Source organism: Acartia tonsa, chromosome 5, assembly GCF_053477335.1.
Source record: "Acartia tonsa isolate MP-2025a chromosome 5, ASM5347733v1, whole genome shotgun sequence".
Taxonomy (NCBI): domain Eukaryota; kingdom Metazoa; phylum Arthropoda; class Copepoda; order Calanoida; family Acartiidae; genus Acartia; species Acartia tonsa.
Genome location: NC_137264.1, coordinates 41,197,436 through 41,224,859, shown reverse-complemented (window position 1 = coordinate 41,224,859; position 27,424 = coordinate 41,197,436). Strand labels below are relative to the sequence as shown.

Here is a 27,424-nt window from a genome sequence, read left to right as displayed (position 1 = left end):
CCAAAAAAGTGGTAAAAATTGGTCAAAATCTGGTATAAATTTGCGTCCTAAAATGGTAATATTTTACCGGAAATCTGGTAAAATTTTACCGATAATTGTGGTAAAAATCGCTGGTAAAAAGCGTGAGAAAATACCACAAAAAGTGTTTTTACCACGGTTACGGTAAAACTAGGTTTTTTTATGGTATTAATTAAGTCCTGGGTTATTAACATTTACCTAAAATAAAACATACTATCAAAAGCTACTGTGAAAATACGACGAAAACCCCCTACTACGTTTTCTTGCTATGATCCGAACCTTTCAGATCGTGGCTAAGCCGTTTTTAACAATCTGAGTCTAATTAGTTTTAATTGTGTTTTAAATTTATTTTAATCCACTTATTTATATTAACAGCTATGGTATTTTTGCAATCTATCTAGAAATTCGCAAATAAATTTAATATTTTGGTTGCTGTAAAGCAAAAATGCTTGCTAAATTTGTATATAAAATGATATGAAAATAATGTAAGCTACAGTTAAACAAGTATATAGCAGGTGAAAAAAATACAATGAACACACTGAAAGATAATGTTTTATATTCAAAAGTAAGTTATTTTTATTAATTCATTTTATCAAATAAATCATTTAACGGGTATTATAAACATTTATTATTTTATTCTATTTATCTCATTTATGAATTATTAAAGACAGCTGACAACAAGAAAAAACAAGGATGATTACGTTCATAAGAAGTGAAAGACAAAAAAGTCATGGATGGACAAAGAAACAAAGTATTTCATAGAACAGATGCATTAAAAAAGGAAAACAAAGAGAAATGATATGCAATAAAAAACACGAAACCTTTATAAAGAATTTAAAGAAATTAATTTAGAAGCATGACTGACAGACCGCCGGAATGACTAAATCATGTACTGAATGCTCATTGGTACAGCTAATCTTCACCAAAACTTTCAGCTAATTAACTTAAATAGCAGCTGATAGTATCACAGTTTTCTTATAGCGTTACGGACGGACAAAGTGAAATATAAAGACAGAAAAAGTAAATTATAGAGTACATCCGCTACTAAAAATAATGTTATTAATTCTTTAGAACAAAAGATATTTATTTTGACTACTATTTTCAACTAAAAAACTTTGCACTTTTAAAATTGTAAAAAAATAATCAAATCTTAATGATATATTTTATTTAGGAACCTTATACACTGGAGAGTGGAAAAAGAAGATATATTTTTCATATTCTAGACTTAATTCAAAAGGAACTTAGGTAAATTATGGATAGATTGACAAGTAGAGATATCTCATTGATTATAGATAGATAGATGAATTAGGATAGGCAAATAATTACATGAATATGTAGATAGATGGATATGAATAAATTAAGGTATAAACAGATTGATAATAAAAAGCTATACAGATAAATTTTAGATACAGGTGTGGTATCCGCCTAGGATAAATGGCAGACACCACAGTTCAAAATGACTACGGCAGTGTGAACAGACGTGGACACCTATACTATAGAGAAGCTACGCTTCTCTAGCAATCACTAAATAATAAACAGCATCTATTCAGTTGTTCCTTTATTGAAGGTCTAAGGATTACTAAAGTTATATACAACAAACAATAGCTACACAGATAGGAATAAATAATCATAAATAAAAGCAATATAATACATATACAATAGTCAGTTTGGGCAATAATGATCCCCCATCCCTGGGAAGGGTGGGGGGAATTAACAATACAGCTTAACCATAAGAAGGCTGTCAGATTCAATCATTAATTTTAGGCATAGGGAGGGGGTCGGCAGACCCCTTCCCCAGGACTCAGGGGAGGGCCTTTGGCCCTTCCCCGAACCCCGGTCAGGGGTGCCATAGGCATGGCTCACGGTTGCCGAATACCACAACTCTCCCCTCGGAAGGCTGGGAGGGGGTCTCCCTGCCAGACTTCCGACAGTGGTTGAGGCCTTCGGCCCGCTCCTTAGGGCTAAGAAATATACAAATGATAATGATTCAATGGAATCCTAGTGGTGATTTTCAGGGCTGATGGGCTCCCAACGTGGGATAGAAGGTAGAGGCTGGCTTTGGTTGGACACGTAGCTCGGCGCCGGCAGGTGTCAGGTTGGCGTGGGGCACAGCTGCTGCGGGGCCGGTCAGCAGCGGGGCATTCTGGTTGTTGTTGGCAGCGGCTGGGGCACTGGCTGCCAAGTTGACCGTCTGAGCGGCAGCCTGGCCTCCCGAGGGGCCACGGGGTCTTCCAGAGGGCGGTCCAGGCCTGCCTGGGCGGTCATGCCCGCTATCGGCTGATTGCATGGACACCATTTCCTCGGCGGCTTCCCGGCCGATGGGAATGGCATCCCAGTCTACTGAAAAGTCCCGGGACTTGGCATGGGTGAGCCGGGCTCTGGCCAAGGCCTTCCTGTACAAGGTTGGATGGTACAGGAACACTTGTGACATCGCATTCATGGCTGCCCGTACACCTCCTTGTGCGGCTGCCAGGGAAATGATGGTCAGATCCCCCAGCAGTTTGAGGATCAACAACAGCAAACACAGTATGGCTGCGCCATCTCCCCACTCGTGAATAGCTTGTCTGAACCCAGCCCAGACATCCAGGGCGGCCTCTCCTTCCTCCGCCAGTCGGTCGATATTGTAGGACACGATCCCATGGTCTCCGGTGGCCGAACAGCTACCTTGCTGAACGCATGAGCCATAGGACTGGCCGGTCAGCATGGCGGCTTTATACGCTGGGAACGCTAGCAGCTGCTGCCAGTCGCTCAGCTCAGCCTGCGAATACAAGCCTCCTGAACTAAAGTCATCCAAGGGTTCTGTCAGCAGCTGCTTGGGCGTATCCAGCGGGGGTGGCCTCTTCTTAGGTGCGGGGGTTAGCTCTATCCAGCCTTCCTCTGCGTGCACAGTCAGGGGGTAGGTGGAGGAGCAGGGAATCTTGGTGGCGTGGCCGCTATACACCCGTGTCACGGCGTCTACAAATCCTGTGGGTTCCACTGGTACTTTGTCCCAACATTCATTGCTTTCACGGACAACATATTTGTTGCGTTGGCAGGTAAGCTGGAGCAGGACATCTCCCCTCAGCACAGAGAACGTGCTCCCCTGGACACGCACCGGGTGGGCCGGGTCTAGTTGCTGGAGCTTCCAGCAATTGGCTGCTACTTCTTCTGCCGCTGTGCTTTTCATGCGTGTCTCCAGGGTAAATCCAATGTAGCCTGCATGTATCTGGGCCTGCAGGGGGACATCCACATCCCTGGCCGATACTCTGGGCAGTGCTGCCGCGGCCGGGTCAGCTGCCACGAATAATGCTGGGTGGTTGGTGGCATGGGCCTCAAAGTTGCAGTTCACTATTGAGGTGGGGGTGGTCATGTTGATGAAGAACTGGGCTTGATGGTCAACCAGGAACGCATCCATCACTAGGCTAGGCTGGAGGCTGCGGATCAGCCTCAAGGGGCAATCTCTCCCCAGGTGGTCCCACACGTAGGTTGCTTCCCCAGTGATGCAAGACAGCTCAGAATGGGGACATTCTAGGGTCAGGTGGTCAGATTGGGACTCCACCCGTCCATCCTCTATTACGTAGGTCTCTTCCTTGACCAGCAGCCGTCGTTCCTGGAGCACTAATTCATTGCGGTACAGCTGGCCCTCGAAGTGGACGTCCTCCCCTTCACAACCCACCCCCTCAGGGCTGTTGACCAAGGCGCCCACCATGTCGAGGGTGAAGAACAGGGGATGGTTCAGCTGGAACGTCAGTGGCTGGGTCTTGCCTGGCAGCGTGTAGACGCGGTTCCTGGCCAGGTCTCGGCACGTTTCTGGATCAATCTTGGTTGGCCTCATGAGGGTGGGGACCGAGGTCACCTTGAGGTGACCCCATACCCCACACCTGAATGTCCACTGGGACACGGTGAGCTGACAACTGTATCCTGTTGTTTCCCTAATCTTGACTTGCTGCAGGACATGTACTTCATGGCCCAGGGGCACCTCCTGGTGTAGCGGTTCCGTGCTACACATCTTCTCCTTATTGTAGGCTGTGACGTGGGTGGGGTTGGCGCAGTCCCACCCTACCAGGACGTAGCTAGTTGTAGGCCACACGGCTGCCAGCAGTAGTCCCCACAGAACCATCCACCAGTGTGAGAAGCTACCAGACAGCCATCTACCTCGCGCACGCGGCTGGGGATCTTCGGCTCGGGTCACGGCTGCTTCTTGGGGCTGGACACGGCTGGGCTGCTCCTGGCTAGATACAAATTTCCATTGAGCGTTATCTTTGTGTGTCCGGGGCACCCCGATACCCTCCCCAATGACAGACTGACAGGCGACTGGCGCCTGCCTGGGTGTCGGCTCCCCTAGCCCCAAGGGGTCCCTTCCCTTGTCCATGGCATGCCCAGTGGCATGGGGCTGAAGTGCGTGTGGCACAGGCTCGCCCTGACTCACGTCCCTCCCCTGCCCTAGGAATTCAGGTGCATGTGGCACAGGCAAGTCCTTATATCCCCAAATTTCAATCTCCCCAGCCTCTGGTGCAGGAGGCACAGGCAAGGTTGGGGGTTTACAATCATTTGGATACAATACATTTGTTAAATTTAACTTATCCTGGCTCGACTGGAAGTGCTGGGCAGCTGGGTTCCCTCGGCTGGCAGGGGGCGCTGGATGGTGTATGGCTGGGCTCTCCCTACAGGCTGGTGGCGCTGGCTGACTGGGGGTGACGGGTGTCACCCCTTCCTCTGGGACTGCTGGCTCGTTCCAGGATCCAGGTATCTCGGTGGCGGCGACGGTTGTCGCCCCAGGCACCAGGGTGGAGGCGCTGGATAGCACCCCCCAGTCATCGCAGGTGGCGGCGCCGGGTGGCGCCCCATACATCGACTCTGATGCGCTGGCTAGCGCCTCCTGCCTGTCTCGTTCAACAGCCGCCAGGGCCTCTCCGTACACCGTCTCAGTGACGCTGGGTAGCGCCCCTCCACTCTTGCTGGGTAGGCTCGGTCGGGCAGGCCCCATCATGTTTAGGCTAAAGGGCTGGGGCCTCAGAACTTCTGGCTCGGCAATGTTGTTGGGCTGCACAAACTCCGGCCCCAGGTGGTTGAGGCTGAAGCCCAGGCCAACCCGGTTGGGTTCAGCCGCGCCTCCCAGTACGTTGATTCTAGCTGGGACGGTTCCAAACTGCAGCATTCCGTCGGCTCGGCCCGCTGCGTTGGGGGTGGCTGCTTGCTGCAGTGGTGCTGGGGGCGCGCTCCCTTCCATGTGGGCTACTCTGCTGGGCTTTCCTGGGGGAGCGCCCTTGTCTGCAGTGCGCCTCTGGCCGGCTACCTGGTCCCAGTCGGCTCTGCACTCGGCCGCCGTATGGCCAGCATAGTGGCAACGCTCGCACTTGGCAGGACGGTCATGGCGTGGCTGGGTGCGTCTCTCCTCTAGGCTGACTTCCATAGGCGTCGGACAGTCTCGGGCTCGGTGGCCTTTCCCTTGGCAGCGGAAACAGCGGCCTGAAGTCTTGTCATCTGGGGCAACCTTCCCCATCTGGTGGAGACCCGGAGCCAAGGCGCCAATCTCCATTGGCTCCGACTCGTCGTAGTTGGGCAACTGGATGCTGGCTGATCCCGTGAGCCCGTCGGTGGCGTCCACTAGGCACACACCCTCCTTCAGCTGCTTGGTAATCATGGTGACGGTGAACATGGCTCGCCTCGTGTACTCAGGTACAGAGGCGATCTCATGACTCATCATTTCACGTTTCACATTAGCGTTACGAATGCCACGATTTAATTCATCGATTAATAACTTGAGATCCTCATGGCTGTAGGCCTCCCTATACAAGGCACACTTTGTGGATATGTATGCTTGTATAGGTTCTGTCGAGTGTTGCCTGTAATCCCTGAAGGCTTGCTTCAAAGTCTGGGATTCAAAGGCTGGACGAAATAACATTTCACACTCGGCCTTGACTTGTTCGTATGTCAAGGCTTGGCCTGCCTCGCCAAACAGATGAGAAGCCATTTCCGCCGCTTGCCCTACCAGTGACAGTAAAAGGGCGTTGTGGCGGTTGAGGGTGTCATGGGGCGGCACGCGGTAAGCCGCCCATGACATCTCGAGTCTGCGGATGTGGGAACTCCAGGATTGCTTGGGCGGTCCTCTATATTCCGGCAGGTTACTCAGCATCAGCTTGCGGTACTCGGCTGGAGCCGGCTGGGGGTCATCCTGGAGCCATCCTTGGGCTTGGTCGCCTCCTGGCGCTTGCGGCTGCTCCATCGGGTCAACGGTTCAGCGGCGGGACACAAAGTTATAAGTCAATATTAAAAATGGTTTACACTTGAGGCTTTCTAGCCTAGCAGCCAACACTGTTTATCACTAGGTTGGTAGTTTAACTACAAGATATACTTAGATGTACTTGTCACTAGTTGTTTTTCTGAGTTTGTAGAGTAGGCTGGTAGGGGTAGATAGCTGTTGAGGGTCTGAACTGCTGTCAGGAACTGATTGGGTTTTCCTTTATCACACTATAGATAGGAGGGAGAAGCTTGTAATTCTTATTTTCTAAAAATATCTCTGTTAGATGCTATGGAGTAGCTCCGCTCCTGTGTGTGTGTGTGTGTGCGTGAAATATCCTTTCCTTGCAGCGCGCTTACGCACCGTCAAATCCGCGCACACAGGTAAAACGTGCACTTATCCCTCAACTCGCTCTCTCATTGGTCCGCTTTGTCCGTTGAATTTTGTGATATGTCCCGAACTCTGTTGCGCGACCCGTAAATGACGCTCCGTTCTCCCGGTCGCTAGCTCCACACCGTGGGCGGACTTAGTCAAGTGTGGGTAGGAGGGGGGAAGCGCGTGAGGGGACGGGGTAAAACTGTCCGTTCCCCCTGTGGGGAAGGGGGAGTGCTGTGGGTTTGAGGTAACTGTGTGGTGAGGTAATGGTGCCCTTTCTCCTTAATCCTGGGCTTATTGTTATGTCACCTTGATTGTATTTTCTTCAATGGATGGTGGGCCCCTCCCTTTCCTCTGGAATAAGGGGTGTATTTGTTGTGCTGGAGGCTTGGGTGGTTAGATTGTTTATCAATGCATTGTTATATTACATCTAGATTCTATTTTTGGCCTTATCACAATACATAACAGATTTGCTTACCAAGCCTGTTCTATTTTTAGTTTTATCACAATACACAACAAATTGTTTACCAATCTTTGCTCATAAATCTATTGTTCAGCCATCACACTAGGGTGGTAATCCCTACAATGTGATATAATATCTGCTTTTCTAGATGGGTGGCTGCGCTGTAGCCTCTCAGGATACTTGGAGTTGACGTAGTTTCCTCTGCTTGGTACACTACACTCGTATGTTGGCTCGCAGCTCGCAGCTATTTGGCGTGTTTCAGCCTATCGGCGGCAGGGAATGTCCCGTCCTGCAGCGCCGTGTATCCGAATCCGGCTGGTGGCGGCAGGGAATGTCCCGTCCTGCGGCGCCGCTGGTTCGAATCCTTGGCTTGTTTCAGTCTGTCGGCGGCAGGGAATGTCCCGTCCTGCAGCGCCGTGTATCCGAATCCGGCTGATGGCGGCAGGGAATGTCCCGTCCTGCAGCACCGCTGGTTCGAATCCTGCTATCTCTTGCAGTAAATGTTGGCCTATTTTCAGCCGTTTGCACTTAGTTGGCCTGTTTCAGCCCGTCTGCAGGCCTGTTTCAGCCCTTGAGCGCTCAATTCTCCGTTAGATGTCGGCGCTTCTCGCGGTTCTCCGTCAAGTTTCGCTGTTTCGCTTCCACAACTGCCGGATGCAGAGTTAGACCTTGCTATCCAGGGTGGGTAATTCAGGTTGCTTGTGTCAGTTTTGCCAGTTTCACTGCTGGGAGTACCTTAGCCTCAGCTGCGCGTCTGCTCTACACTTGTGGTTTGCCGTAATCTCACACAGCTGTCACCAAAAGTTGTGGTATCCGCCTAGGATAAATGGCAGACACCAGAGTTCAAAATGACTACGGCAGTGTGAACAGACGTGGACACCTATACTATAGAGAAGCTACGCTTCTCTAGCAATCACTAAATAATAAACAGCATCTATTCAGTTGTTCCTTTATTGAAGGTCTAAGGATTACTAAAGTTATATACAACAAACAATAGCTACACAGATAGGAATAAATAATCATAAATAAAAGCAATATAATACATATACAATAGTCAGTTTGGGCAATAATGATCCCCCATCCCTGGGAAGGGTGGGGGGAATTAACAATACAGCTTAACCATAAGAAGGCTGTCAGATTCAATCATTAATTTTAGGCATAGGGAGGGGGTCGGCAGACCCCTTCCCCAGGACTCGGGGGAGGGCCTTTGGCCCTTCCCCGAACCCCGGTCAGGGGTGCCATAGGCATGGCTCACGGTTGCCGAATACCACACAGGATCGATATAACATAAATAGATTAAAAAATGAATGTATGTATTAGTGTAGAAAGTTACTTGGATCTTACACCAGATTTTCATGTGCTCTAATAAAGTGAAACTATTTAGCTAAATTTTAAACCCCCATCTCCTTCCCTCCTACTAGATGAATGAACTGAACAATAAATAATGTCTATGCTAGCAATCTAAAATAACGACATTTAATGTTATTTAGAGAAAGTGGGGATAGAGATTGGTTGATAGATGCTGTACTGGAACAAAGTGTTAGGTAACAATTTTCAATTTTAGAAGTTCATTTGATGTTTTTAAAGTTCACGGCATGTTCATTGTTCATTTGGTTACTAATTAAATTATCTAATACTAGTGGATACGCCCCTATCATCTATGGACTTGATATTAAAAGTGATATAAAAGAAAAGAAAAATAGCCTAAAGCCATCCCTCGGTCTATAAGAAGCTTCACTGTAAAGTAGGTCCAAATCGGTTAAGCGGTTAGGGAGTTCCTTTGCAACAGACAAAAAAAAACTTACAATTATCAAATTTTAAAAGTCGTCTTTTAAGTAAAAATAACTAGAAAAGTGTCGCAAAAGATTATAATATTTTGTAATAAAAATCAGATCTTTCAGTTTAGTTTTAAATATTAGAGCCATGAATCATTAGCCGTTCATTATTTTTTCTCTTGTTTAACTTTAAATACGAAAAAAAAAATTTTTCATATGAAAGTCCTTACCTATTTTAAAACTTAGACAAAATAAATTAACTACAAACTACGTATGTACACCCTTTATTCTTATACATGTTGAAGTAATGGTTGCAGGTAAAGTCCCCGCAGGGAATGAACATAGGTAAAAAAAACTACCAAAACCCATTTTATTCATCATTCATTATTTATTATTTTACATAAAAAATAAGGCTTGGTGGTGAGATGGGTTCAGTGTTCGACAGGCATTTTGAAGGAAAGCATCAAATAATTTGTCAAGATAAATGATTCAAACCTTTAGATTAGTTTAAATTAAAAGAATTAACCCTTAACGGTCGGGAGGGGGGGGGGGGTTGAACTCATTTGATCTCATTTTCTGTGTGTGAAAGATAAAGAGCCCAAACTGCGTGAATTTTAAAGTATAGGTATGACACACAGCTAAGAGTTGGAATTTTTTTAATATCTCAATCCTGGCGGGCACAGGATACCAGCAAACCTGGCAGGGTCATCCAGGCAAAGAGCAAAACTATTTTTTTGACTTAAACAAAGCATTTTATCTTACTAAAATACTAAAATATCCTGTAGTAGTACATCCTCATATGAAATACAGCTTTTAAAATCAATTTCAGGTTCCAGGTATGATCCTGCAGGTCCTGATCCTCCAGGTCTCCAGAAATCTTTAAAAGGCTCCTGTGGCCGCAATTTTTGACTTTGAGACTTGAAATTTAAAACGTAAGCTTTTCTTACATGTCTACATAACGTATTAAAATTTCATAAAGGTCTGGCGCGTTTTCCCGCCGACCGCCGACTGCGGCGGCCGCTGAAATTTATATTTTGATATTTCTAATATAGAATTTACAAAAAGATAAAGTTAAACATTTTCTGCAAAAAATTGTTCTTCTAGCTTCAAAAATAAGAAAATTGCAGCCGTTTGAAATTTTCAAGTAAAAAAGGACCTAAAAACAAAGGTTGTTAAATAAAAGGGCGAAGGAAGCGAAAATTGACTTTGACTTACTTAAGGTCGGAAATTCATTATCAATCAGGGGATTTGCATAAAAATTAGCCATCTAGCTCTAATAGGAACTGAGATAATATGGGGGTGGGGCATTAAACGCCCCCCCGCCTCTCACCGATTAAGGTGCGGCAAGGGGCCCAACTGTTAAGGGTTAATGCTGTAAAAAGTAGACACCAAAGATTTACATATTACAAAGATAAGTTTGTTAAAATTTGATTATAACACTCCCTATCTAATTTATTGATGTTCTATTGATATGTAATGAGTATTTTTGTCGACTATATGGCTTTAATAGCTATTTCTTGCATCGTATTATAAACAGCTTTCCGCGGATATATAATTAACAATTATAAGATTAAAGTTTTTTTAGCCCCGAGGTGCCGAAGGCATTTTGTAAAAATCTTTAAAATTGAGATGGAACAAAAGCTTTAAAAACAGGTCTTTTGCAGATTTTAAAAAGTTTGTACCATCTCAATTTTACATAAATCAACCATATTTTGGCTTGGGGCCAAAATTATAACAAAATTTTTATAAAACGAGACGGGGTACTACACACTTGTTTTGACATTTTACTAGTATAGTTTTCATAATAGTTATTTTTTTTTAATGACACAGTTAACGTTTTTCCATTTAAACGTCGCATCTGACGGACGGCTACCGAGACCCATTTAGATTAATGAAAATATTTAAATGAAAAGTTGGGGCCAAATTTGTTTTTCTTCAAGTATTCATATCCCTATCCCTTATGGAGACAAATATTTTCGTTCTATGTTAATTTTTCTTCTAAGATCCTCTTGTGCGAAGCATCTCTATACCCATAGTATTGTTGACAATTGTGTAACTTTACAATGTGTCTCAAAAATCAGCCATGTGACGTCATAAAAATGATGTATTATCCATCTCTTTTTTAGAGATTTTCTTTCCTACTTCTCTTCTTATCTCCCTCATTTTGATGACGTCACATGGCAAATTTTTTAGACACTTTGTAAAGTTACACAATTGTAAGTGATTTAATGGTTTAATTCGACTAAAATATTGTTTGTTTTCATTTATAAAAAGTTATCGTGGCTGACATAATTTGCTAACATCATTTTTAACGAAATATTGACTGCAAACATATCTATAATACAAAGTAGAACGATGTCTGTCTGTTTGTCTGTCTGTCTGTTTGTCTGTCTGTCTGTTTGTTTGTCTGTCTGTTTGTAGCAAAGGATCTCGCTAACCGCTGAACCGATAGCTTCTCATAAGTCCCGGGAAGGTTTATAACTATTTTCTTTGGGGTGGGACACCCCTAACCCCCCCAAAAATGAAAAATACCCCCCCCACAAAAAAAAATAAAAATTCTTTTTAAAACTAATATTAAAATATTGGGGTTAACTTCCCTCTCCCCCCCAAAAAAAAAAAAAATTTCCCCCTCCCGGCCCAAAGAAACTTTTTAAAAAAATTTTCTTTTATATCTAAAGTACGAAAATTTCTTTTGATCAAACCTCTTGGGGCAAAGCCCCTAGAGGCTAGGGGCGAAGCCGCTTGTTTCTTATAAAGTACATTCTAGGACTGTTCAAGCCTTTTTTTTATTTTAGATGGGTAATTTGAGGGGTTGAAGTGTGAGGGGGTTAATTTAATGTAATTGAATGTAATTTTAGGAATTTTGAGGGGACTAAAATGGGGGATTTAAAGTTTGAGGAGTTAAACAGTTTTAGATTTTTTTAGTAATACAAAATTTTAACAATATATTCCAAGGATTCAAAATATTGACGGTATTATTGACCTTGGTTATTAAAAGTTTTTTTTCTCATTTCAAAAATTTTTTTTTGGCTAATTTATGACACATCTTTCCTTGTCTATCAAAGATTGATGAAATCGACCATTAGCTAAAATTAACTTGACATTCTTTTCATACTTTTATTTTGAATTATTGGCTTCGCAACAAGACTTTAGGGGCTCTGCTTTTAAATTTGTTGTGAGGACAATTTGCCAATGATGATATACAAAATTACCCCTTCTGTAGGTTAAGAGTAGTGGTTGGAACGTTTGGACTCTCAACTTAATAATCCAACAAATGAAATTTATTAAAAGTTCCCAAAATTGGAAAGTCAACGAATAAGAAATTGTTATTATAAAACTTTGGGGACTAGAGTAATAAACAGCTCATTGTCCCCTCCCTCCCGGCAATTCACCTCAACACTCACATGAAGCTTCCCATTGCCTCTAGGATCATCTATGCCAAGTATAATTTTAGAAATATTTCTTTAAATGTTTTAGAATATCCCATGTGAAGGGTAGGTCAATGAGAGTTGCTTCTGGCCTTAAAAAGCTTGGCCTTTCCCATGGAGATATTTTACATGTAAGTAAATTTTTAAAAATGTAAACAATTTATTAACCTTTATGGATTTTTAATTAAAACTAAATATGTAACTTTGATTTTAATAAGGCATTTGATTAATACTTTTCTGTGCTTGACTAGGCAATTTGAGGGAAACCAACAGTTTCTCAACTAGTTCATTGATGTCGTCCCTATTATTCAATTAGGATTCACTATTCTTATACTAAAGTAACAGGCCGATGTTTGTCTGTTTGTCTGTGTGTCTGTACCGAAAGATCTCGCTAACCGATCGGGTTCTTCTTAACAGGGTATATTCTCATAGGTCCGGAAAGGTTTTTAACTATTTTTGGGGAGGTTACCACCACCCTCCCAAGAGAAATCACAAAAAATAAATTATTTTTTACGTTTCTTGATTTTAGAAAGAGAGTTCGACGCAAACATAAACGTCAAACGCAACATAGACATATTTAAAATATAAAAAAAAACATTTAAAGTGCAACTAGAGGCCTCTAGGGGCGTAGCCGCTAGTAATTGATTATTTCAGATATCCGTGTCAACCTGTGTTGATTTCTACTGGCCTGTCTTTGGTGGGTGGCTCTGCGGGGCTGTTGTAAGTACAACATGAAGCTAGGAGCCAATGGATATGGAATACATGGATATTGTGATGGATCCTCCCATTCTCTGATAAAATAATTCTCCCAGCTGGCTATCATTACCTCGAATTACCCCCCTCTCCCTTTTGACTTTACCACATATCCTCCCAGAACCATGGAGGAATGTATCGGCCAATATCTGAGGACAATTATTCTATAAACATTTTTTGGCGCATTATTTACGAAATTTGTTATCTTTGTTATTATGTATTATTAATGTAAGTCGAGCCTCCCTAAATTTAATTCTAAAAAGAAAAAGTAAAATATTTTTTTTAGTGGGGGAAAAGTGGATATGATATTTATTTTTTCATGTTTGATTTCTCATAGAAGGGTTAGGTACCCTCACTAAAGATAGTTTTAGGAGAACCATATCGGTCCAGTGGTTAACGAAATCCTTTGCGCAGATAAACAGCATCCTGTTACGTTTATATCAGTATCAGTTAGCAACATTTTTTATTGATTATATTAAGATATTAAAATTCTACGTTTTAAATTAAAAGATATTTATTTTTATTCGACTAATTTCGTTTTAAACGTACAGACGGTTTATTAAATATTGATAATTATATTAAAATACTTCATCTAAACCGTTTAAAGGTAATCATCATTACTATAATAAAAAAAATCCTTGTCAGCTTGATGTCTTTAAGTCTATCTGATCAGCAAGGACATCCAAGCTTCACAGGGGGGTTAAATGCGTGTTTACCACCCCCCCCCCCCAATTTTTTTTATATTAGATTACCCCCAAACATTAGAAAACCCTCATTATTTCCCTCCCCAAAAATTACAAATTAATTTTTTTTCGTTTCCTTTACTTTTCTTTCCATGAAGATAATAATTCATTTTTCCTTTAAATATTACAATTGCACTCACAATCTGAACAAAATACCTTTTTTGGAAAGAGAAAGTGATTCTGACAAACATTTTTAAGTTAAAAGTTTCTCAACGACCCTCTTCCCTTATTCACCCCCCCCCCTTCTTATCCACTTCCCTTAGGTTACATAAAACAAAATTTACGCTAACTCTACGCCAACAAAATATTTAATTTCTGCAATTTCAAATGGTTCATTTTGCTGAATTGCAGCCCCTGCATAAATGTAAACTAAAACCATTCTATTGTGCGTAATCATCCTTGTTATTTAGGTGAGTGTTGGGGATCCAAATCTATCGGTGGAAGCATTAAGAGCACAAATCCAGGTGATATATGTAAATACGCGTGCTATAGGGGGTGTAGATAGGTGACAATGACATTTCGTATTTCAACCCTCTCCTTTTTGTATGATATTTTAAAAGAAATATTAAAAGCAAAATCGCATAATCCTAAAACGGCTTTAATTTTCTTGGTTTTGAAGCTAAAAGAACATTTTTTTCAGAAGATTTTTTATTTTTATGTCAATTTTATATTATAAATCTCAAAGTATAAATTTTGCCAACGGCAGCTGTACTTGGTTGCCGCCTACCGCCGCAATCGGTGGAATTTTGCCAAATTTAATGTCATGTAGAAATGTTAGAAAAATTTTAAAAGTTTAAAATCTTAAGTCCGTAAGTCAGGAGCATTTAAAGATTGCTGGATACCTGGAGGATCATACCTGGAACATAAAAAAATTGCTGGATACCTGGAGGATCACACCTGGAACCTAAAAATTACTTGAAGGCCTATATTTGATATTAGGATGTAATAAATAGGACATTTTAGGTTACTGAAATTCTTTGTTTAAGTAAATAAATATTTTTGTTCTTTACCTGGATGATCTTACCAAACATCCTATGCCGCCAGGATGAAGATTTTCAAAATTTTAAAAAAGGTACTAAGATGTCTTTCACATATTGAAATTGATGTATAAAAACGGACGCTTCGCCCCCCACCCCCCAGAACTTTAAGGGTTAACAGAAATTGCTATTGCTAGGAAAAAATTGTTGACTTAGTTGTTTTGTTTTAATTCTAGGACACCAAAGCTAAAATTGTGATATGTACTCGAGAGACTGCTAAAAAATATCTCGAAGCAAACAAGGTCAGTGATTTTTTAATTTAATGTCTTTTAAAGATAAATAAATATGTTGTGAATACTTTTATTTTATACCAAAAAAAAACTAGAAAAACTCAGTTTCAAAGTTGACTTACAGACTTACTGAAAATTTAATTGAAAAGATGATTCTTACATACCCAAATTACTGATCATATATTTTGACTGAATATGGATGGACGTATGTAACGACCCTGAATGTAAAAACGGTTCTCTTTTAGGGGCTTGCAGAACCAGAAAGAGTGAAGCACATACTTCTGGTGGATGTAAGTCCCTGGCAGGACTGTCCACCTGGAACCTCTAGTTTCAGGTATTCAATTCAATTCTAAGGGATGAGACCAGTTCAGTTTCAAGTATTGTATGCAATTTCAAGGGATGAGAACATGGACAATAAACTGATGTACATATGATTGGTAAAAGTATTGGTGGGGAACGATTTTCCTTACTGATTACTGAGCATGAGTTGATTCTGTTTATGGACCATAACATTCCTCCTACAATTAATATCACGCACCTTATATGTTAGTACTAGGAATCATTGTTATTGCCAATGTTTGTTCTGTTTGATAATGAGCTTTGCTTTTATGAATGTTGTCATCCTTGTTAATTATTGATTTAATGTAATTATTTAAAAGATAATTTATCAATTTAATTTAAAGATATCGAGAGAAAAATTCTGTTTAAGACTAAATCAGAACTCATTTAGTTAAATGCGTAAAACCAATTGATTTCTTATAAAAAAATAATATTAATTTTCTGATACACTTAAAGTTAAGTTGTTAATAATTATATATAAAAAAACTTCTACACAGTAAATGTCATGAAATTTGTTGAATTCTCTTAACAATTTATCTGTCTATCTATAATAACATTTTTTTTCAATTTTATACAATGATGTCTTGCTGAAAACTATTTTATTTATAAACCTATTACTTTAGAAAATTGTATGATGATGATGGTTCAACCTGTCCTACTGAAGATTCTTTCCCAGCTTATGATCCCAAGTAAAAATATCAAAATAGATTTTTTCTTAATTTATACATAAATATCCTCACTTTTTATGGGGGGGAAGGGGGGGGAGGTGAGATAATTGCTTAAAATCTTTAAATAGGTGTTATGTATAATTGATGAAAAGTACAGCCCAAATGGTCCAATCTTCAGCTGTATATCAAGCTTCATACTAACAGACAGGCAGACAGATATAATTCTTCTTTGTATGCATACTAGCGGCTACGCCCCTAGAAGCCTCTAGGGGCACTGCACTGGTAAGAGAAGGAAAAGTGGAACTCATCCTATTTTAAATTTGAGTTTCATAAGAGTTATACAAATCATTTTTTGGGGGAGAGGGGGGTTAAGATACCCTCTCGAAAAATAGTTTAAAACCTTCCCAGGACCTATAAGAAGCTTCACTGTAAAGGAGAATAATATCGATTCAGCGGTTAGCGAGATCATTCGGGACAGACAAATAACGCTTACTACTTTATATAATAGGATATATTTAATTATCTCCAGGGAGGCAAGCTTAATAAACTGGACAAGTGGAACAACTGGGATGCCAAAAGGAGTTGTTATTTCACAAGAACATATGTATTTTTACCTCAGGTATATTTAATACGATAATTTGCAGAAAATCTTTTTAAAAGCGAAGCTTTTCTATAATTAGGGTCGGTCCGTCCGTACGTCCGTCCGTAACGGATAGCTTTTTTCGTTAATTAAAAAAAAAAATACTTAGTAACCGAGTATATTCAGGAAAGGAGGGGATATTTTATTACACTAGTCCAAAGTTTTTAAGGAACATTTTCTTATTAGTTTACTCAAAACTTTTGGGACTTTTATCGTATTTTAAGTGGTTGGTTCATTAAGTTGAGTGTCCAAATGTTTCAACCACTAATTTTAATCAACAAAGGGGGTATTTTTTACCATCATAGGGGATGTAGAAGAATATATCAGCCATGTCTTATCCCTTTAGATCCCTAGAGTTAATTACATTCCCCAAATTGTTAGACTTGTTATATCAAACCCAAAAAGCATTCTTAAAAATATTACAGGAAGAGTAAGTTGGCAGAAAAGACAGCAGCTTTGACCACCAGTATTTTCTTTCATGGAGGTAAGTAGGAGCACAGCTACTTATTGTAAAACTTGACTTTATCTGTACGTCATTCTGACTGTCATCTATCAAAAACATTTCTTTTATGGCTTGGCAGCCGCGCATCAGCCGCAACTAAAGCCTCAAATATTCCCATTTGGATGCTTACAATTTTTTTTAAAACAGGGATGGCCATATTTTCATTAGGTTTAAACTTCTAACTGAGTTTTTAAGTCTGTAAGTAGCTACCCAACCGGCAATTTACCATCATTTAGCAACCTAATAATACCAAAATGTACGCACTTCTATTAACCCAAGCAAAACACTCAAGCTACTAGATTGAAATTTGACCGTCGTAATATTGTTTACAAGTTTAATGCGTTTTAGTCACTAAACTCGAAAGTTAATGCGAAAAATCAATAAACTGCAAAAATCTGAGAATAAAATATAGAAAAATATTTTCAAATAACCTAATATTTTCAAGTAATACCATTAACATATTTTATTTCATGCTTATATAAAATATTTTTTTTTAAACTCATAGGTTTTTAACAGCGTATCTTCTCCAAAATTAAGTGCGTTATTCTGATGCTAAGTTCAACATAGAAACATTTTATTTGTAAAGGCTACTTAAACAAGGGCTCTATTCCCGAAGGATCTCGCTAACCGCTGAACCGATATGGTTTACAGGGTAGCTTTTCATAGGTCTTGGGAAGTTTTATAGCTATTTGGGGGGAGGTCACCACCACCCTTGCGAAAGAAATCGCCACTAGAAAAATTACCCAATACAAAAATTGAAAAAAAACTAAAATTGAAAATGGAAGAGGAGTTGTCTCCCCCCCCCCCCTTCCCAACCAAAAAAGTCCTTCATTTTTTTAGTAGCGAAGGTACTCTATAATTCGAAATGTCCGTCCGTCTGTCCGTCTAAGACAGAAAGGGGGAAACGTGATTTTCTCGGCTCCTATAAAAGATTGAGAGCTAAATTTTTCAGGGATTAATTAATGTTAACAGTCTTTTTATTTTCACCAAGTTTCATTAAGATTCGTCAGTTGGTTGGGGTGCTAGATCGATTCCTACACTTATAAGTATTTATGATTTTCTCAACTCCTATTCAACACAGATGCATGGCTGAAATTTTCAATTTTCAGGGATTGAACACTTTCATATTCTGCATACTTTTATCAAGTTTTATCGAGATTTGCCTATTAGTTGGGGTGCTAGTTCGATTCCTAGATTTTTAGGTTTTCATGATTTTTTTTACTTCTATTTGAGATAGGTGGCTGATATTTTTAAGGATTAAAAAATTTTACACTTTACATATCCCCACAAAGTTTCATTAAGATTTGCTAATTTGCTGAGGTGCTAGATCAATTCCTAGATTTTCCCGTTATAAATCTTATAAGGTTTCGTGATTTTTTAGTTTAATGTTTCTTTTATGAAACTGCAATAAAGTTATTTTTTCCGGATATCTATCCATGATTTTTGAGCTTCGCTACTTATGGATGTTGCCATCCTTGTTAAATCTAAAATTCAAAGTTGAGTTATGGTATTCAACTTAAAGAGTGTCCATAGCCATGTTTTGAAGTATTTTATATACATACTTAATATACAGAGTTAAATTCTGAAATTGGTGCTTTGTGTGTATATACATTAAGATCTCAAGAACGTGGAATTTTGGACAGCTCAGAATTAAGGCTTTTATTGCAGACCAATTTGTATTTCATCTTTCTATAAAGCTATTGAATTGATATATTTTTCTATTATAATTTATCTATTTAGTCCGATATTTTTTTTGTATCTATTTATCTATCTGTTTAATTGTTAATCTATCTAGGAGGTTTTCAACTGCCACTCGACGGAGGGATAAACAATAAATTTCAAATACACTTTATCAAGGTATACAATTAGTTTAATTCTTTTTACAGGACGATTTTTATCGCACATTGAGGTGGAGGGTTGGAGCGAAATTACCACTAATGTCACTTTCGATTACATGTCTTTGCCTAGTATGGAGGATTTGACATTTTATGTTTGCCCTATTAGATCAGATAAATAGCAGGACATACAAATTGATGTACATCCCCAATGATGATACACAAAATTACCCTTCTGTAGATTACAATTAGTGGTTGAAAAGTTTGGACACTTAACTTAATCAATCAATTAATCAAAATTATATTTAAGTCCCCAAAGTTGTTAAGCCAGCGAATAAGAAAACGTAATTATAACACTTTGGGGACTAGTGTAATAAACAGCCAAACGTTCTCACTCTCCCTGCAGATAAATTATAATTTTTAAGAAAGTTTAGTATTGTATGTTAACTCCCCCTCCCCTCTGTTAGATATATGGCACAAAAATTGAGGTATTACTAATTGTAAATCTAATAAATTTAATTTGCAGCCTGACGACTTCAGTGCAGAAGTATTGTATCAAACTGTGGACAAATACAAGATTCAATTCTACATGTGTGGCTATGCTGATTTTAACGCGGTGTGTATAAACTTTATATAAACAAGGATGACAACTTTCGTAAATAGCGAAGATTACAAAATCCTCATAAAAAATCTTCCTTATATATAAATAGCATCGTATTATAGACAGCTTTCCGCAGATATTGAAATGAAAAGTTAGAAGATTAAAATCAGTTTTGTTAGCTGGACTACCAAAATTAATGTTAATATTATCATTTTTATTTTAATTTTCTAAAAAAAAAAACTGTTCAGATAGCAAGTGGTGATAGCTCTGGTTATGACCTCTCCAGCCTTCAAGTGGCTATGCCAGCAGGTGCACAGGTAAACTATATAGAAGCTTCCTCCAAGCCTCTAGGAGAGGACATGGTAGTTAAGAAAAATAACATAAAACATCACAAGACATTGACAAAGCTTTCTCGAAAATACTTCCTCTTCGGACGAGCTTCAGACAAAAAACCTTGCTACTTTATTTTATTGGATATATGGTAAAAATTATATACTAAGATCATAAGGAAAAAGGATAAGAGGATGAATACTCACCCCTTTTTCATGGTAAAATACTACTTCCCCATCCCTAAATTTAGAAGCAGACGAAAATCAAAAACCGCCCAGGGCTTTTTGTAAGTCAATCATAAATAATAATGTGAATTAAAAGAAAAGCGATATTTAGCAAACAGCCGTGGGCGGTCAGAATCAGCTGAATGTTCATTATGAAAAAAATTTCCCCCTTTTTAGAAATAGAAGGATTCATCTTTCATGAACAAATTTTTTTAAATAAAAATAAAATTCTATGTAATTTTTAATTAAAACATTAAAACGAAAATATCTAATCTAATATTCTTGCCCTAACTATGGAAATAGTAATAAGTAAAAAAATATTTTTTTTAATAATTTTTAATCCTCCCATTTGAAAAGTAGTGGAATAGCAATAAATTTTAGCGCGGCAACAGCGCTGAGTAGGCCTCTAGGCCCACTGCCTATTTTCGTCTTCTAGTTGCTTCGATTCCTCTCTTTTATTTTGTTCTCTATGACCAAGATAGAGAGAGTGGTATAAAGTTTTTTTTTAAGACTTCCTTGTGAAAATTGTAATCTTTGTGGGTAACTAGACGCGCCGAAGCCTCATACTTAAAGCCGTTTGTATATTTGAAAAAAAGAATTAAAAGACGGATGGCCATATTTGGGTTAGGTTTAGACTTCGAACTGACTTTAAAAATAGCCAATATTTTTTAATTGTAAAAAGTGAACAGCAAAAAAATATACTTTCTCTAAATGAGACAAAGATTGATAGATAAACCATATCCGTATAACTAAATAAAAGGATCTCTGTCTGTGTGTACCGCAGGATTTCGCTAACCGCTGAACCGATATGATTCTCCTTTACAGGTTAGCTCCTGGGAAGGTTAATATATCTACTTTTAGGAAGTGTAGCACCAAACTAAAAGCTAAAATTATAAGTGGAGTGAGTCAACTTCCTCCCAATTCCCTTCAAGGGACACTAGATGCCTCTAGGGGCGTAGCCGCTAGTTGTATATAAATTATAAGGAATGTTTATTTTATTTTAGATTTCCAGCACAAACGTAGAAAAGATAAAATCAAAATTTGGAAAGCTTCAACTTATTTATCAATTTTATGGTAGTACAGAGGTGAAAATTTATTCTTTTTTTGTACTGTTTTATATCTGTCCTGTCTGCCTGAATCATTTAGAGGAAAACATAATTTTCGCAGCTCGTAAATTGCTGGAAATTTTTAAAAATTTCCCTATACCAATGGACTTTACAGTGTAATTTAATTGTTTTATGATGATACAAAATACAATACATGTATACAAATAAAGATTGCATGTCCTTTTTTCCTGTCTTTTTTATGATCACTGAACATCTACTCTTTAACTCACTTAGTCAAAATGATTTTTCATGATTATTTGTGTGTTCTTCTCTAGTTATGGATATTTTCATCATTTTAACAAATCATATAGGATCTTTTTGCAAATAAAGTTGATAAATTTAAATCAAATTAGATATAAACAAAGCATTTGATGCGATTATATAAATGATCAATATCATGTTATCTAACCCATGGATTTTAAGGCATAAACCAATGGACAATAAAACAATGTATATACCCAATAATGATAAACAAAATTATAGGTTGGTGGAATAAGTGCAAGTTTTAATTCAGACAATCTTGGAGCTTTAAGGTAAAAACACCAGATACCCCAAGTAATTATTTTTCCTTGGGGAAAAAAGAAAGGGGAATAAACGATACAAATCCACAATTTTCAAATTAGTTTTTCTTATCTTTTTTTTTTAAATTAAAAAAACTTATCATTTATTTTTAGACAAGGTGTTGAAGTTTACATTAGAGACCAGGTATAATTAAAATTCCCAGGTCGAACAACCTAATTAAGATTTATAAAAACTTTTGAGCCAGCAAATAAAAGAACGCCTTAATAACATTTGCGGAACTGTATAATTTAGTTAAAAGGGACGTTTCTTTATTAGGTGACTGGGACAAAGCTTGGGCCTGGGCAAGAAGGGGAGATCATGGCTAAAACTCCAACAACAATGCTCTATTTTCTTAACAGGTTTGCTCAACAAAAAGACGACACTTCACACAATTAAAATAAAATAATAAATGGAGATAGTTAAATGGTTTGATAGGTAAAATCATAGAAAACAGTGAATTACAGATATTTTGATTGAATGATAGGCAATATTTATATATATAGAAAGCTAAAGATAGATAGATAAAATCAATTTTTAAATCAAAATAATGTCCAATCTGTAATAAATTTGATAATTGCCGATTATTTAAGTTTTTGTTGACATTGAAGTTTTTAAAATAATTTAGATTTATTAAAAACTATATTCTTTGGAAGAATAGGTGAACATAAAACAATCATTTATATATTTAATTTACAATCTACAGCTTAGTTTAGTCATTGCTATATAATTGACGATTTTCTTAGAGAAAAAGAGACCAGTGAACTGTTTGATGAAAATGGATTTGTCTTTATGGGGGATCTCGGTTACTTCGACGAAAATGGAACCCTTTTTTATAGGTATGATGGTTATATTTATCATATGCCATACACTAATGTGGAATTTATTGAATGGTGAAAGTGTGTTATGATAATTCCTTTAATTCTTGCATGCATCAAGTAATATAATCTTGTTGTAAAATATTTCAGTCAATGGGAAGTTAAAATGGACGCATATAATGCCGTTCATATAAGCCAACCCATAAGTCACAGCCGCAGCCGTGCTTAGCCTAAGTTACCCCTAACCGCAGCCACCATTAAACACAAGCCTTTTTGGCAGCTGTTACTGCAGTCATCTGAGCAGATTTAACGAAACTACAACCGAGTGATTTTTAGCAAGAATCAGAACTTTTAGCTGCAGCATAAGCCATCAGCTGAAGTCACTTTAAGCCTCTTTTCCGCTCCAGTTAACCTGGGCCCATGACCATCCGCAAAATTTTTCAATCAAAAGCTAGAATTTATTTAAAATGAAGCCACCAATACTAATATCTAGTAGCTAAAAATCAATTTTATTTTAGAGAAAGAATAAAGGAGTTGCTGAAATTAAAGAATTATTGGGTTGGACCACAAACAATTGAGGATGTTATTGAGAATATTCCAGGTAAAATAACAAGATCAATTATGTTCTTGTGAGGTACAGGAATAACAGGAAAAAATATAGATTTTAAAATGATATTATACAATAGGAATAACATTTGTTAGAAAACATATTTATTAAGTTTCTGAAATATTTTTTTGTATTCTTTTTTGTCTGACAATGAATACGACAAATTTATCCTAAAGTCATCAAACTTTAACTGTAAAACCAATGGCTATATTGTTTACCTCGGTATTGATTTTTAAGGCAAATTTTTCCATAAATTCTTAATTTTGCATGAAATATACCAAGATTGTTTTTAAATTATCACACAACCTTTCAAGAATCAGTGTGTAACACTAAGCATAGTTTCGTAGTAAATGGAGACGAATAGTGAATTTTTCAGATGTTGATTACAACATTTGTTTGATTTTTAAAATTCTTTTTTTTAAAGGCGAAGCTTTTTTCGTTAATTTAGGCATGTTAGAATTGTCCTATCGATTTCAAACTTTGCATGATGATTCATGATGTAGTTAGGTACGATATTAAACATGTTGTTTTTTTAACTTTTTTAACAACAATTTTTTTGTGATATATTCATCCGATTGATCTGATTTTTGGAGTACTGATACCCAGGGGCGTCCAAGCTTTTTTTTGGAGGGGAAGGTTAAAATTTTTTTAGGGGGGATTAAATGGCGCGTGAAGCGCGCCGCAAATTTTTTTTAACCCCCCCCCCAAATAAAAAAAAATTTACACTGGGGGTACAATTTGCTGGGGGGAGGGGGGTAAAATCCCTTCCTGAAATCTGTTGGCAGGGGTAAATTTTTTTTACCCCCCGATTTTTTTTTGTTAGAGGTTTTTTATTATAGGGGGGGGGGGTATTTACCCCTACGGCACCCCCAAATTTGTTTGGGGGGGGGGGGTAATCCCCACTTTATCCCCCCTGGACGTCTATGCTGATACCTAATACAATAAGGTACAATATCATAAGCAAAGGATCTCTATAATCAAATCCTAAAAATGTCAGTATGTCCTTAAACAGTATTCTGTATTTAAGAAGTTATGCAACATATTTACGTATAATTTTGTCAAAACTTTTATATTTAGATTTTGTATAATCAGTTCTGACACTCAATAAGAGTTAATGTTCTTCCGTCATACCGTTTCAGAGTTTCGCTTTTATGGATGTTGTAATCGTTGTTCTTTTCCAGGAGTAGCTGAATCTATTGTTTGGCAGAAATTATATCCTGAAACTATGGAGTATGTCCTAGAAGTAAGGATTATATTTATTCAACTATCCTTTTCTTTCATTTCTATATTAAAAATATAATTAACTTTTTTAATGGTAGTAAATCTATCAATCTATTTTTAATTTGGATTAAATTTCTATTTATTTTACTATAGACTTATATAGCCTACACTGTTAAAAATAATTTTTTTTTTGCATCAGATAATACTATATATTCTTCACATTAATGTATAGCATCAATCCGTACGTTATAGGAAAAAAACCTTATTATGATACAAGGAAGATTACAATACTGTATTGAGTAATACTTAGTGTTCTATGGAGTAACATGTAGTACTTAATAATGTATTTGTCTGTATAGTATTATCCAATACGCTCTTTGGAATAATATTCAATACGGTAGAAGTAAGTTTTTAATACTCTCCTTCGCAATTTTTGATACCCTCTATCATAATTTTTATATCAACAAACATACCAAGCAGAGCAATAAAACATTAATTTAAATGTAAATTTAGTAAAAAAAATGACTTTAAAGATGTTTAGGACTAAACATAATCCTTAAAAATAAAAACTATGGTCAGTCATAATTACAAAAATCAAAACTATAAATCTGAGCATAAATAGTAACATTTCATCTTTGTCTAAAACGACCAAGCAGAAACACTTCCATGAGAGGTGTGCACGAATGGTGTCTGTTTCAATTATTCTTTACAGTACAGATTTGTACCCTAGAAGGTATGAATAGTTACTATTTTAATAAACCATTCTCTTGCGTATTGTCTGATACTCTATAGCGTATGAAATAGTACTAAATTAAAAAAACATTTCTACAGCGTATTTTCCAGTACACTAGAGTGTATCAAATAGTACTATTTTAATAAACATTTCTGTAGCGTATTTTCCAGTATTCTAGAGCGTATCAATCGATACTAAAAAAATGTATGGGTTCTGTATAGTAATAATTATTGTGTTATATAGTATTACATAGTGTTATATATTAATTATATAGTTGTAGCGTACTTACGGTTCCAATACTCTCCAGAGTATCAATTGATACTAAATAAAAAAAATATTTTTAACAGTGTACCCTATGTACTACAATATATAATTTTTTGTACATAAAAAATGTTCACAAGCTAAATTTAAAAGCGAAGCTTTTCTATAATTAGGGTAGATCCGCCCTTTCGTACGGAAAGGATAGCTTTTTTCGTTGATTTAGGCATGTTAGATTTGTCACATCGATTTTAAACTTTGCATGGTGATTTCTGTAGTAGTTAGGTATGGTTTATAAAGCGAAGCAACTCTATGATCGTTACCAGAATGTCCGTACGTCCATTTTAAACATGTTGATTTAGATTATTTAATAACAAAATTTTATGTGATATAATCAATCTTCCAATTGTTCTGATTTTTAGAATTCTGATTCATAATACACCAAAGTACATTGTTATAAGCGAAGCATTTCTGTAATCAAGTCCTGGAAATATAAATATGTTCTAATGCATTACATTGTATTTAAGCAGTTTTTCAATAAATTTACTTACAATTTTGTTTCTACTTTTATACATTGATATTCGTTTAACCTAGTTTTTACACTCTACAAGTGTTATTGATCGTTTATCCCACCGTTTCCGAGCTTTGCTTTTATGGATGTTGTCATCCTTGTTTTTTTAGGGAAAGGTTACCTTACTGTGATATAATATTAAATCTTTAACCCAGGTTGCTCTAACCGTTGAAAAAGAAGCTACAAACCTGACCCCGGAAAATATTCGTCAAGAAGCAAATTCCAAGCTGGATGACTTGAAACAGATCACTGGAAGAATATTGATTGTCAAGGAATTGCCCCATAATCCCCAGGTAACTTCATGGAGCATGTGATAATGTGACTGAAAACTAATTAATTTTTCGCAAGTTATTAATAGTTATTTCTCGCATCGTATTATAAACGGCTTTCCGCGGATAAAGAAAGTACAATTATGAGATTAAAACTAGTTTTTTTAGCCCCGGGGTGCCAAAGGCACCAGCTAAAAAAACTGGTTTTAATCTTATGATTGTACATTTCTATATTCGTAGAAAGCTGGATATAATACGATGCTAGACATAGTTTTTTCGTATGGATGAGAACCGGTTCCTATCCACCGGATTCGAATAAATACGAGAAAAACAATTCTGATGAGAAAAAAGAGCGGTTTCCCTCAAAGTGCCTAACCGAAAAAAAGAACCCCTCCCCACTTTTATAATAAATCTAAATAAGGGGGGGGGGGTGGGAGGGTAGTTTATTATTTGTTAATTTATGTTTATATTAGGTTATATTCAGGTATAATATTTGGGGGGCAAATGTAATGGACGTCAATTTTACTATATGTTGACCCCCCCCCCCACGACAGCTGAAAATAACGTAAAGGTTTCGTGTTTTTTTTCTTCAAATTAATATCGTTATTGGTAAAAGCAGGGTTATATTATAATTTGTAGCCACGACAGGTAAGGGAATCCCGCAGGGTTTAGGAATAGGAAAATATCTTCACTTTATTTTCATTTGATCTTAGCAATAGGAAAGTTTTTTTATTGCTTACTAGGCTCTTTGAGGGAAAGCATTAAAAATAGATTTTTTATCTTACGTACAGTACCTTAAAGTAAATTTGAAAGCATTTATCATACGAAACTCCCTAAATATTACATTAGTGGGATGTGAAAATTAAAAAAAAACATCACTAGGGGTTTTAAAATATTTAGATTGTGTATCTCTTCCCTAGACAAAATATACATAGAATTTCGATATTTTATTTTCCATTAAAATATCCTTGCTCTTGTTTTCAGGGAAAGAAACTTAGAAAACAGGCTAGAAAAATGTTCTAAATATATTTCAATAAATAAAGTTCATATATTTGTATTTTAAATTTTTATGTTTGTTATGAATAAATTTATATCATATTTA

General features: G+C 37.6%; 1 protein-coding gene across 1 annotated transcript; it reads left to right on the top strand.

Moving 5' to 3' along the window:
* Positions 1-202: 202 nt before the first annotated feature.
* On the top strand, positions 203-27,424 carry LOC145319518 (uncharacterized). The gene is made up of 23 exons (XM_080161697.1): positions 203-583; positions 1,190-1,263; positions 8,567-8,620; positions 12,329-12,410; positions 12,934-12,999; positions 14,186-14,239; positions 14,989-15,054; positions 15,288-15,376; positions 16,005-16,070; positions 16,579-16,668; positions 17,115-17,173; positions 18,987-19,048; positions 19,553-19,642; positions 19,876-19,944; positions 21,186-21,266; positions 21,771-21,820; positions 21,962-21,992; positions 22,125-22,207; positions 22,592-22,684; positions 23,182-23,264; positions 24,452-24,513; positions 26,209-26,346; positions 27,307-27,424. The coding sequence occupies exons 1-23, from the start codon at positions 548-550 to the stop codon at positions 27,343-27,345; spliced, it is 1,617 nt and encodes a 538-aa protein (XP_080017823.1). The 5' UTR covers positions 203-547; the 3' UTR covers positions 27,346-27,424.

Excerpts from the sequence above, each read along its gene's own strand:
- LOC145319518 (XM_080161697.1), top strand. The coding sequence starts at position 548 with ATGAACACACTGAAAGATAATGTTTTATATTCAAAA. Across the intron at positions 13,000-14,185 it reads GGTGGCTCTGCGGGGCTGTT|GTGAGTGTTGGGGATCCAAA; the intron begins GTAAGTACAACA and ends CTTGTTATTTAG. Across the intron at positions 23,265-24,451 it reads TGTTATTGAGAATATTCCAG|GAGTAGCTGAATCTATTGTT; the intron begins GTAAAATAACAA and ends GTTCTTTTCCAG.